A 12,572-nucleotide genomic window follows, 5' to 3' on the forward strand; every position below is an offset into this window, starting at 1 on the left:
CTGAACATCAGAGGGCGTCTGCCAGTAATCTGCCCTCCCCCATCCTGTTTAATCTTTTCTGTGCGGAGACAATACAGACCCCCCCCCCCCCCCCGGCCCCCTAGGACCATCACAACTGAATCTCAATCGACCTCATCAACATACTCTATGAAAGAGCAGGGGCATACTTGATGGAATTTAGCATGGAGAAGATGTGAACAGAATGAACAACACCACAGTAGACATCACCAGGAACGGCGAGAGCTGCGAGTATCCAGATTTAGCACGTTGTGGACAAGTAGCTCAATCAGCATTCCTACCAAGCACATGCTCTACAAGTCCCACGTAGTCTCCATCCCACCAAACGGCTGTGAGACCTGGATCCTTCACATGGACACAGAATGCAGGATACAGGCAAATCAACACATGTGTCTTCCATCTCCTACATTGAGCATAAGACCAAAGCATACGTCCAGGACATTACGGCAACACTTGCTGCAGCACAGGAGCCCTCCTGGCAACAGTCAAACAACGGCGGCTTTTATGGTTTGTACACGTAACCAGGCACAACTCTGGTGAAAAATGGTGCTCCAGGAAATACTAGAGGGAGGTCTCCGTTGAGGCCGTCAAAAATCTAGATGGACAATGTGAAAGAGTGGATATCCCTTCCAGTATATGAGCTACTCTCAGCAGCCCAAAACAGAGATTGCTTGGTGAGGGATGTCTACGTGTTGCCCCTCATACCCCCCCGCAACGGTAAAGGGAGTTATGCAGTTGATGATGATAGTAACGATATAATATATTAATGAAGATTTACCAGAAAGGGAAAATCATACTTCAAAGAACAATTTATCAAATAATGGAATTATTTTATACCGGAATATCACACAAAAAGTTACAGAAAAAACTTATTGTACACATACATCATATTCAAATGGTATTGCTTGAAAACAGAAAATATAAATATATATTTTGAAATCAAAAAGTAGAAAACCATTGCGAAACAGGAATATATCCATAATAGATTTTTTGGTAACAATAAAAACAAGTGGGAAAAAAGCCATTGGACACTCACCTGACATTAAAAAAACAAGCAAATTGTATTGTACAGCGTATGGGATATTTGTTAAAAAAAGTATTCATAAAATAAGCGATTTCGGCCACATATATTTGAGCTCTGACCTTGACCTTTCACCACTCAAAATGTGCAGCTCCATGAGATGCACATCCATGCCAAATATCAAGTTGCTATCTTCAATTTTGCAAAAGTATTTATAAAATAAGCGATTTGGGCCACATATATTTGACCTCTGACCTTGAAAGATGACCTTGACCTTTCACCACTCAAAATGTGCAGCTCCATGAGATACACATGCATGCCAAATATCAAGTTGCTATCTTCAATATTGCAAAAGTATTCATAAAATGAGCGATTTTGGCCACATATATTTGACCTCTGACCTTGAAGGATGACCTTGACCTTTCACCACTCAAAATGTGCAGCTTCATGAGATACACATGTATGCAAAATATGAAGTTGCTATCTTCAATGTAGCAAAAGTTATTGCAAAATGTTAAAGTTGGCGCAAACAGACAGACAGACCAACGGACCAACAGACAGACAGGGCAAAAACAATATGTCCCCCACTACTATAGTGGGGAACATAAAAAATTGGTGTTTATGTAGATATTTTTTTCTGCATGACACTTACTTTATGTGGTCTAAGACAGTATTAGATCAAACTCAGGCTTTCATTGTAAACATACAAAGAAAACAAGTAGACCCTAGAATGGGACCAAACACACACAATATTGATCCTCTAACACTTGCATTTCAGAGAACAAGATTTTTATAGTTATATGAGTTTACTATACAAGTCTACATAACTCATTCAATCCTATTCATCGTTAGTTTTTACCCCGAGGGACATGATTTGAACCAACTTAGAAGTAGAAAACTATACAATGTTGCGCACAATATATCAAAACACTTACCCTTAGGGTTTCAGAGATTTGTATGAAGTTTAATGCACAAGTCCTTAATGAATAATTTGACACCTGGGGCTTGGCAAAGTTTGACACCCAGTTGCACTATTTGAACCAACTTGGTAAAATTCCACCATACAATGATAAATGCAAAATACCAAATATACCCTCTTGGCCAGGCAGTTCAGTCTAAATTAATGTTATGTGCCTTGGTCTTGACAAGTTTTGACCCGAGATCCATGATTTAAACAAGTCTGGTAGAGGACCACCATACAATAATATATGCAAAATAACAAACCTCTCGGCCAAGCAGTTTCAGAGAATATTTTTATTCTATACATACAAGAAAAACAAGAAACCCTCCGGGCAGGTATAATTTTGACCTCATAGGCATTATTTTAACAAACTTTGTAAGGGACAACAAGTCAATTTAACACACCAAATATTCAATCCCTGACCCTTGCTATTTCATAGATTTAAACGTTATTTCCTATGCAAGTATATATAATTATGTGACCCCTGGGGCATTGCCAGTTTCAACCCCAGGGGCATCAATTGAACAAACTGATGAATATAATATGATGTTATACGATATGAAACCGATGACCTTTGAGGATTCAGTGAAGATTTTTTTCAGTTTAAAATTAATGCTTAGCTCTGGTGACCTCCATATGCAACAGACTGGAAAGATTAGAACAACTTTGAAAGAGCATAACCCAAAGATCGTTCCTTTCAAGTTTTATTTAATTCTGCCGCAGTTCAGGAGGAAATGTTGTTAAAATAAATTTTTTACAGATTCTCTTTCTGAAAAATAACAGACAACACACTATCCTATAAGCAAACCATGAGCACTATTTGCTCAGGTAAGCTAACAACACAGCACCATGTGTTTTTGAAATTCTCAATAGAAATGTATTAATGAAGTGTGGTCAACAATTTATAACGGCAAAACACATCAACAACAAACATAATTGTGTACACTTTGTCTTCAAACAAAAGTAAATATGTACAATAACTTGTTATCTGATCAGTGTTTTATTCATTCAGGCCAATTGCAGTTGGTCTGAAGGGTCACACTATCTAAGCTATACTGAAAATTTCCTAGTTAAAAGAATTTATTATTTCCCAAATGGCCAATTATGTTTTGTTTGGAATTTATTAAAAATTGGCAATCCTCAAATAAAGCCATAACAAATATTTAATTAATAAAGTAGACATTAACGTCATCAGTTCACAGCAATATTTGAAAAATATTAATTAACTTTATCAATAAATTATTTTGCCATTTTCCTCATGTTTTTCATAACTTCATATATAAAAATATACTGTATGTCATTTTTTGTTCACATATTTTGTCTTGACTTCAGATTTATCAAAAATGTTTTATTGGGATGTTTTAAGCTGAATATCTATGAAAGCTACTGACTTCTCAACATTATATTAATATTGAAGTGTTTGCATACAACAATTCCCGTTCCACATTTGAGATAAAGATTCAATAGAATCCAATAAATAATTTTGCCATTTCCACATGTTTTTCATAACTTCATATATTAAAATATATTGTTATGTCATTTTTTAAAGATATTTTTTCCTGATTTCAGATTTATCAATAATTTATTTCGGAATGTTTTAAGCTGAATATTCATGAAAGCAACATACTTCTCAACATTATATTAATATTGAACTGTTTGCAAACAAAAATTTCTGTACCACATTTGAGATAAAGATTCAATAGAATCCACTTACCCTGAAATTTGTACACATCTTAAACATTTTGGTTCACAGCATTGAAAACTTTTTATTTTTTGAAGACAGAGTAATTCATCATTGCATGGGCCTGAACTGTACTGTTCTCACATATCACTTAGCATTTAAACCTTTCCCACTCAGAAGCAAAGTGAAAATGGCTATGTGCAAACAGCATTAAACCAGAACAGCCTGCGAGTAACTAATTGTCTGTTCAGGTTATATGCTGTTTGCTCCTCATCAGTATCGAAGGGTTGGAACTGAAACTTTAAAAACTTGGATCAAGTAAGAAAGGCCTTTAATTAAATTAAACTTTCTAAGGGATGCAAATGTGTCAAAATACGTATCTAAGTGGTAAAGGGTTAAATACGTATCTCAGTGGTTAAGTGTTTTATGTAGTTCAAGTATGTTTATTCCATTATGACAATTAAGGTGCAGTATCATTTGTACTTTACCATTATTCTAAAATTGATCATTTCAGTTATAGTTTTGTGGTAAAAGCCATGAAGTGTTTGCAATTATAAATACTTTACTTTTTTCTTATTACAAATTAAACACTTTCGTAAGAATTTTTTAATGATTAACTTGTTATTTTAACTTCGAATATGAGTAGTAAGCTAATAAAACTAATAATAATGTATTATAACACATGATAAAAAGGTTTGGTACATTAAGTTTAACAGTGTAGTTATTACCATAAACAACACCAACATCGAGAATGTGGCATGTAACTTATACAACAGTACTTTATCAAGTAGACTGCATTGAATAATGACAACGAATGAACTTAAATGTTCTAAGAAAGACAAAAAGTACAAACACTGTGACTACTGGCTAGTTATAACATATCCTTCAATAAAAATCCAAACCTTGAAGCACAAATTGTTAAAATACAAAAACGTAAGACAATAATATCAAATTTCATATACAAAACATATAAATATTAACTTATTTCCAACTATATATACATATTTACTTGTGCATAATACATAATAATAAGTGGATTTTCTAGTATTTTCAATACAAAAGTAACGAAGAAAAGACAAGCAAGTACAATTACATTTATTTAAACAAGTTGTTTCACAACATGTTTATTAAAGCATAGTAATAATTCAAGAAAGCATAGCTACATTAACTTGACTCTTTGTAATCTGTCTTCAATTTTAAGTATATAAAATACTTGCAAATGCTTTCATTTTAAAATTTGCAAGCATAATTTCAAAAACTACAAGAGCAGAAACTAAACAAGACTATTGCCAAGCAATATATGTCCCCTACTGGCTCCACCATTGTCAGAAATTTCCACCATTGTCAGAATTTCAGATTTTTTAAATTATTATTTGTTGCCATAGCAACCAGAATTTTTGACGTAGGAACAAAATGAATTGACGTGCATAATGTCCATATTGCCATTTATCCATGTTTCAAGTTTCATGAAAAAATATGAAGAACTTTTCAAGTTATCGCAGGATCCAGAAAAGAGTGACAGACAGACTAACTGACTGACAGGACTGACTGACAGACAGACAGAGCGCAAACCATAAGTCCCCTCCGGTGAAACCGGTAGGGGACAATAACATGATGATAATTTTGTGAAAAAAAAAACAGAACATCATGTGCAATTTCATGACACAATTGTAACAGTAGTTTTTGCAGCATGCCATTTAGTATATTGGATTGTCTACATTTGTAACCGAAGTGACATGCATAGCAGCTTCAGACTGAAAATATACGGACTGAAGTTGCAAGATTAATTATCAATTATTATTTGTACATTGAGAAAAATACAAACTAATACAATTCTATATGTGGATATCATTATTATATATTTGATCATACAATTATACACGAACAATAGGAAAAGATATGATATATTGAGCAGAAAATAGTATGGAATGTAGCAAAATGGGCATACTGTTCTTTTGCAGATAAAAACCTAACATTGCCGTGTCAACTTCTAAGATGTCAACTTCTTATATTCTTTTTTGTTTTGAAATTATGATGTGAAGTTTCCAAAACTATTAAATGTATTCAGTAAAAAAATTCACTCCATTTCAATTGTTCGATCTTTTTCAGAATAATACACTATAACTTGTAATTAGATGATTTTGACGTCAAAATACTGATACACTATAAAAATTACCCATTCCAATCAAATGAATATACTTTTCAATTTAAACACATGTCAGATGTACCAGCAAACATACAAAGTAAATATAACAATATTAAAAATTCAAATTACAAACAGCAAACACAAGCTCCAACATTAACATTTGTGTTCCTTTATTTAATGTCACTCAACACCAAAAACTTGCTATACTGTAAGAAATCTCAGATTTCAAAACATTTTCTATTAAAATATTATAAATCAGATCATAAATTATATGCTATGTTCATCTTAACATAAATTCAAAACACAGAAAATGCCCAAGTGTCCTATATCCGGTTCTAAGATTTCAATTTCTGAAACCAATGCTTTGGTTTGTCTTTTGGTCCAGTGGGTTTCTTTTTGATACGCTTCCCAAAACCTGAAAACAAATAACAAGAAAATTATTGACAGCATTAACACTTGAGTAAGTAATCTTTTTGTGATTTATTCACACAAAACATAGTATTTACAAGTATAATCACATTATAATTCTTTATATTGTATGCCCCAAAGAAGTGAGAGTCTTAGAGCCTGATTTGCCTCATGTTTGTGTTGTCAACTCCCTAAACTTGAGGATTGATCTCGCTGAAACATCCAGTTGTATGACCTTTATGTATTGATGATCATAAAGAAAGGACTATGATCATAAAGAGACAACTGGGACTATTTTTGGCAGAATTATGGCCCTTTTTCTGCTTTCCCACATAAGACAATACAGTCCAAAACGTTTTTGTTTTCATCTCCTCTTTAGTTACTGGTTAAATCTTGCTGAAACTTTCACAGTTAAATGACCTTAATGTGTAGACGAGCGTAAAGAAAGGAATTGTTACTACGACTAGTTTTTCCTGAATCGCCTTTTGTCTATCTGTTTACTGCAGAATGTATATTGCAGATTTGTCTGTGTCCTAACATGTATAATAACTGGTCCTTGCACTTGGCACATCTTAGAAAAGCCCTCAATCATAACATACATTTTAATACGAATCCCTTCAATACTTTACTAATTATAATCTACACAAGAAGCGAAACAGGCTGACTGAAAGATGAAAGGACTCACTAAGCAATTACCATATGCCTTGCTTGAAGGTCATAAAAAACTCAATTAAAAATAGTTTTAATGCATTGGTTGCCATCAAATTTAACGTAAGTATACATGTAGTCTACCAGCCAGTAAATAAAGTAATTAGTAAATATATGCATCCTGCAGTAGTTTTGTTTGTTGTAAAAAAAAACAACATAATTCTATACAACAAAAAATCAGGGCAAACCGACAGACTCTTAGGGCAAACAAAATTGAGCATTGGGCTATATAGCCAGGCCATTTCATGGCTTCTTTGAGAAGCTTCTTTACTTGATTATAATTAACAAATCCTCACCTGGGATGTCACTGGTATCAACCGTGTCTTGGGTTCCTGAAAAAAAGACGTTGATAGGTTGGTTTAAAGAAAATTACTCACTAGAAAATCAGTACATCTATATCTCAATTTCTTTTCAGCATACACCAACTTGACAAGTAACTTACATCTTTACTTTACTAGGAATGTTTTGAAATAAATTTTCAAAAATCAAAAAGAAATTTGACTATAAAAGAATAACCATTTATCATCTGCTGAACAAACTTAGTTGGTGTTATTTTAATAGCATTACACATTACCGTAATTACTCAAGTTTTCAGATACCCTATTTTTTAGCCAAAATAATTATTTTTCGCGACTTTTAATTTTCCGACATACGGGTTTTCGTCAATAATTAATGTCTCTTAATTTTTGGACAGTATATTTTACTGCACTACTCTACAGACTTTGGCCCTGTTTTCGCTTATCTTGTGACGATTGGATCATGGATTTTTACAACCAGATTTAGATAATAAAACCTGACAGATGCGTGCCTGAGGGCAATGGACCATAGCATTCGCATAATTGGGTGAATAACCATGCATACAGTAGAAAGTAATGGATTCACCCAACAGCATATGAAAAAGTGTGGTCCTTTTAAGGAAACAGTATGTTTTCTGTTTTTACTTTTTGTTATATATCATTACAGCCAACAGTTAACAAACCTGCGAAGTTCTATTTATTAATTTCAAGCAGAAAAAGAAGAATTTATCACAAGAAAAATATTGTACATTGATTTATGGCACTTATTTCATTTAATTATAATTTTCAGGCGCCTTAATTTTTGTCTCCAAATTTTCGGACACCAGTATTTTTTAAATATTTTTTGTATCTAAATATTTAGACATTAAAAATAATAATTATTATTTTTAAGTGTCCGAAAACATAGAGTAATTACTGTATATTAAAGGTGAAATGTTACATACCACCTCCGCCACTTTTCCCGGACAACTGAAAAACACCACAAGTCAATTTAAAACACATTTGAGAAAAACAGTTGCTTAAAAATATTTTTTGTGCCATAATTCTACATTTCAGGTTTATTTAGACACCAACATATCTGATATAATTAGTACATAAACACATCTGACTTGAAAATAAGGAATTTCTAAAATGTTTCCAATTATACACACTTTCAATGTTAAGATAATCAGTTCCATTCTAAGATGTTTAAATAGAAAAAATCTGTTAACATCTTCTAAAATGCTTCAGCACTTCTATGGCCACAGCTGTAAATGTACCAGTAATTGCAGGTAGGAAATAACGATGAACTTGAGGAAACAAATATTCAATTGTCCAAGAATATTGAGAATATTGCCTACACAAAAATTCAAATATTACATACACTTTACCCATAACCATTCAGTTAGGCACCTCAACTCAGCTGTAGTCCCATAGGAAATTAAATTTTAAATCTTTTTTAGATTCAAGTTTCAAAGGCTTTATATACAACTCTTAGGTATTGATGAGTAGCAAACAGCATAAAACCTGAACTGTCTGCAATTTAATCGCAGGCTGTTCTGGTTTCATGCTGGTTGCATAGAGCCATTTTCACCTTGCTACTGAGTGGAAAGGGTTAACCTACTGAGCTAGCCATACATACCACATTTCCAAATTTTTGGAACGCAGAGGTAATCTTGGTCCTTGTCCCCAAGGAGCTGCTCTCATTGGCTCCTTCAAAAATCACCATGGAAACAGAAATAGGTCATACGTTAATCAACATTATGTCTTACAAAACAATATAAAACACACGCAGCCTTTTAAGTAACCTCTTTCTAAATTTAATTTGTTTGAAATCTATGACCAAACAAACAAAATATTTTTCACAAATGTTACTTATAGCCCCACAAGGCTTTTTTAGATATGTTTAACGATAAATAATGGAAAATTGGACATGACAGTGGCATGTAAATCTTCCCTTTAAGGCGATGCCATATTTCAAATTTAAATCAAGTCCTTGAAGAATTATGCTGGTAATTAGCTCCACAACTAGTAACATATCATGGATACTGACTGACCAAACAAAAAACAGACAGATTGCAATACACTTTCTAACTTTGTTTGCAAAAGATATTATACAGTTTCAATACTGCAGGCTAATATAAGACTGGGTGTCTGCTTTTTCAATTACAGTCTGAATGACTTAGCATTGTGGGATAAAGCATGCGTAGTCTATGAAAGTCAAACTCTTAGTGTTTTATTCTCAAATACTATTGTTCAAGTTATTTTATGTTTTGCATTATTTATTTTCAAAACACAGACAGATGAGATCTTTTTTTCTGCAGAGAACACTTCTCAGCAAGGCTTTCTTCTAGTAGATTACATTTTCTAAGCTTCTCTTAATACATTTATCACTTTAAAATATCTATCACATTCTTTTCATTTAATTTATGCAAGAAAACAGTCATACTTTTAATGGGTTATTTTCTAGTTATACCAAGTTTACTAGCATCTATTGGTGCTTTAGCTAATGTTTATATTTTATCAATAAAAATTTATATCTGTCACAAACATTTTCGAACAGTTATCATTAACATTTAGTATAAATTATTGAAGAATTTAAATGAGCTCATTCTGTGATTATCAATTTGATTGCTTTTATTACATAAATTAAAAGCACTGGTTGTGTTAAATATTTGATTTACGATAACTGCTTCTGTAATAGCAAATCTCTTTGATTCAAGCAAGTTCTTTTTTAAAACAACATTTGACCAGGACTTGAGAAAAGTTTCCAAAAATGATTTATTAACCATACAGTTCATGTGTATACATTTAAAATGTATTCTTGTATTGATGAGTCTGGACAAGGAAATATAATAGCAATAATGTCTCTTTTAAGATTAAAGACATTTTCATAGACATAATAATTATGATATATATATATAGTATTTTGTATTTGAGCAAACCCACAATTATGCCTAATAAGAGAGGTTTTCTCTGGAATAACAAAAATGCACAAAACAAATAATAGCAAAGGAACTAGCAAAATGAAGCAATCCTTTAATAGAAACTGATGCTTAGTTAACAGTAACAGTTACCAAGATTTGAATGCAGTCTGTTGAAAATCTATAAATTAACCAAGATATAAAAAAAGCCTTATAGGAATAATTTATTGATTTTATCTCTTATTTTGATATATAAAATACCAAGTGTTGTTTTGTTTACTATTAACAAAAGCATACATCTTTAAACTGTAATAATAAGAGAGCCACAGGCCCTAGGTAGCTCACCTGAAAACAAAGTCACCTAAGCAAATGTAATCAGCTTTAGTGATGTATGTATAATAAATGTGTCTTCTGACCTTTTTACCTGGAAACATTTTTTATAAGTTTCATACTGATTGGGCAAAAGCATGTAAATTCTAAAATATTCACAAGGTTTTGCTGTAGCTAGTAATGGAAAACTGCCCCATTTTATTGGAGTATTGATTTTCAATAGACCAGAAATTGGAGATATCATTAAACAAATATTCTGAGCAAGTATCATGTAGATTGGACCAAAATTGTGACATCTAGATTGTTCACAAAGTTTCAAAATTATAGCCATTTAGGAAACTGTCCAGCCACACTGGCGGCAATGCTTTTCAACAGACCAGAACCATTTCTGAACTCGGTCAAGATATCATATGAACAAATATTTTGAGCAAAGTTAATGAAGTTTGGACAACAAATTGGACTTCTAGAGTTTTCACTAGGTTTCACTACAAACATATAAGAAAAATTGCCAAGCCATCTCTGGCTACCATTTGTTCAATGGACCAGAACAATTTTTGTTCTTGGCTGAGGCATAATCAAAACAAATTTGACTTCAAGACCAAATTTTTACCTCATGATGCCAGTTTCAAACACAGCAAAGATATCATTTAGACAAATAAGCTTCATGACGATTAGAAAGTAAATGTGGCCTCTAGATTGAGTGTTTACAAGCTTAATGTTGACGATCAATTATTCATGGCGCACAACTGACATAAAGCAATCACAAAATGCTACCATGAGCATGTTGTGCTCAGGCGATCTAAAAAACAACAATTATACAATAGCATTAGCACACAAATAACATGTATACTGAATAAATAGAGCATTTAAAAGAAAGAAATTCTTTATAAATATATCATATCTGCAACAGGTATAGATAGAAGGAAAGGCTGTCTATGATGTGTTCTCTATAAAGAATCTGCATGAAAATGTGTATTTCGAGCCAACATGTTAAATCTGCTTGGTCACCATGGTTTGTTTATAAAAAAAAAAGAAATTTACCAATATACAAACTAAATTTTCTTTAAAGAACAATAGAAATGATTCCCACGAAGACACTCTTTCTGTTTCATATTTAACAAGAGCACCGCATAACAGGTGCCACGCTCGGCTGCGAAAGCTTGTCAGATTTTTTTATTTCTTTTAGAGGTCACAGTGACCTTGACCTTTGACCAAGTGACCCAACAAGAGATGTGTTGTCAGAAACACAATGCCCCCTAATGCGCCACTTTGAAATAAAATTTATCATTTGGCAGGTATAGAAATCATCTCCCTTTAAAGCTTATTACTTCCCTTGGATTTTGTCCAATCCAAACGGGGGGGGGGGGGGGGGGGGGGGGGGGGGGGGGGGGGGAAGGGGGGGTCTGTAGACAGTCAAAAATGACTAAGTCAGACATCACTGACAACCAAGACCTGTGGTTTATCAAAGAGATCATAGCCAGAGTTCATCATGTATCTATGGACATAAGTCCACAGGTATGTAATGAACACTACTATTAACAAGTAAGTACATAAAAGAAATGATAATTATATTATTTAAAAAAAAAAATTGACAAATCAATCAATTGAGTTATAAATAATCAAAATAATAAATCTGCACGTAACTGTGAAAAGAACTTCAATTCTTGGTAAGGAAATATATAATATGAGATTTATAATTATATAAATTACTTCCCTTGAAAATAATTGTCTCTAACAAATCTCTATTTTTATTAGCAAATAATTAAAAGCCACTACTGTGACTGTAGATTTTACCACTCAAAATGTGCAGCTCCATGAAATACACATGCATGCCAAATATATAAAGTGGCTATGTTCAATATTGAATAATTATCTCCCTTTAAAGCTTATTACTTCCCTTAAATGTGTATTTTGTACAGTAGACCTTGAAGGATGACCTCGACATTGACCTTTTACCACAATGTGTTTGTCAGAAACACAATGCCCCCTACTTCGCCGCTTTGATTTATTTAACAAAAATATATACGTGGGCAGGTCAGATAACTATGTCCATTTAAAGCTTATTACTTCCCTTTACTTTGTTTTTTCGACCCTAGACCT

At 32.8% G+C, this 12,572-nt stretch overlaps 1 protein-coding gene across 1 annotated transcript in view; it reads right to left on the reverse strand.

The window, feature by feature from the left end:
* Positions 1–827: 827 nt before the first annotated feature.
* LOC127831560 (tyrosine-protein phosphatase non-receptor type 12-like) overlaps positions 828–12,572 on the reverse strand; it is a 77,964-nt gene continuing 66,219 nt past the window's right edge. The window contains exons 16-19 of the mRNA XM_052356540.1: positions 8,861–8,931; positions 8,184–8,208; positions 7,240–7,275; positions 828–6,242 (exon numbers count right to left, since the gene is read on the reverse strand). Of these exons, the coding sequence (XP_052212500.1) occupies positions 6,171–6,242; positions 7,240–7,275; positions 8,184–8,208; positions 8,861–8,931 (204 nt within the window). The 3' untranslated portion in view covers positions 828–6,170. The remainder of the gene's footprint in view (positions 6,243–7,239; positions 7,276–8,183; positions 8,209–8,860; positions 8,932–12,572) is intronic.

The sequence above is a fragment of the Dreissena polymorpha genome, chromosome 5 (genome assembly GCF_020536995.1).
Source record: "Dreissena polymorpha isolate Duluth1 chromosome 5, UMN_Dpol_1.0, whole genome shotgun sequence".
Lineage (NCBI taxonomy): Eukaryota > Metazoa > Mollusca > Bivalvia > Myida > Dreissenidae > Dreissena > Dreissena polymorpha.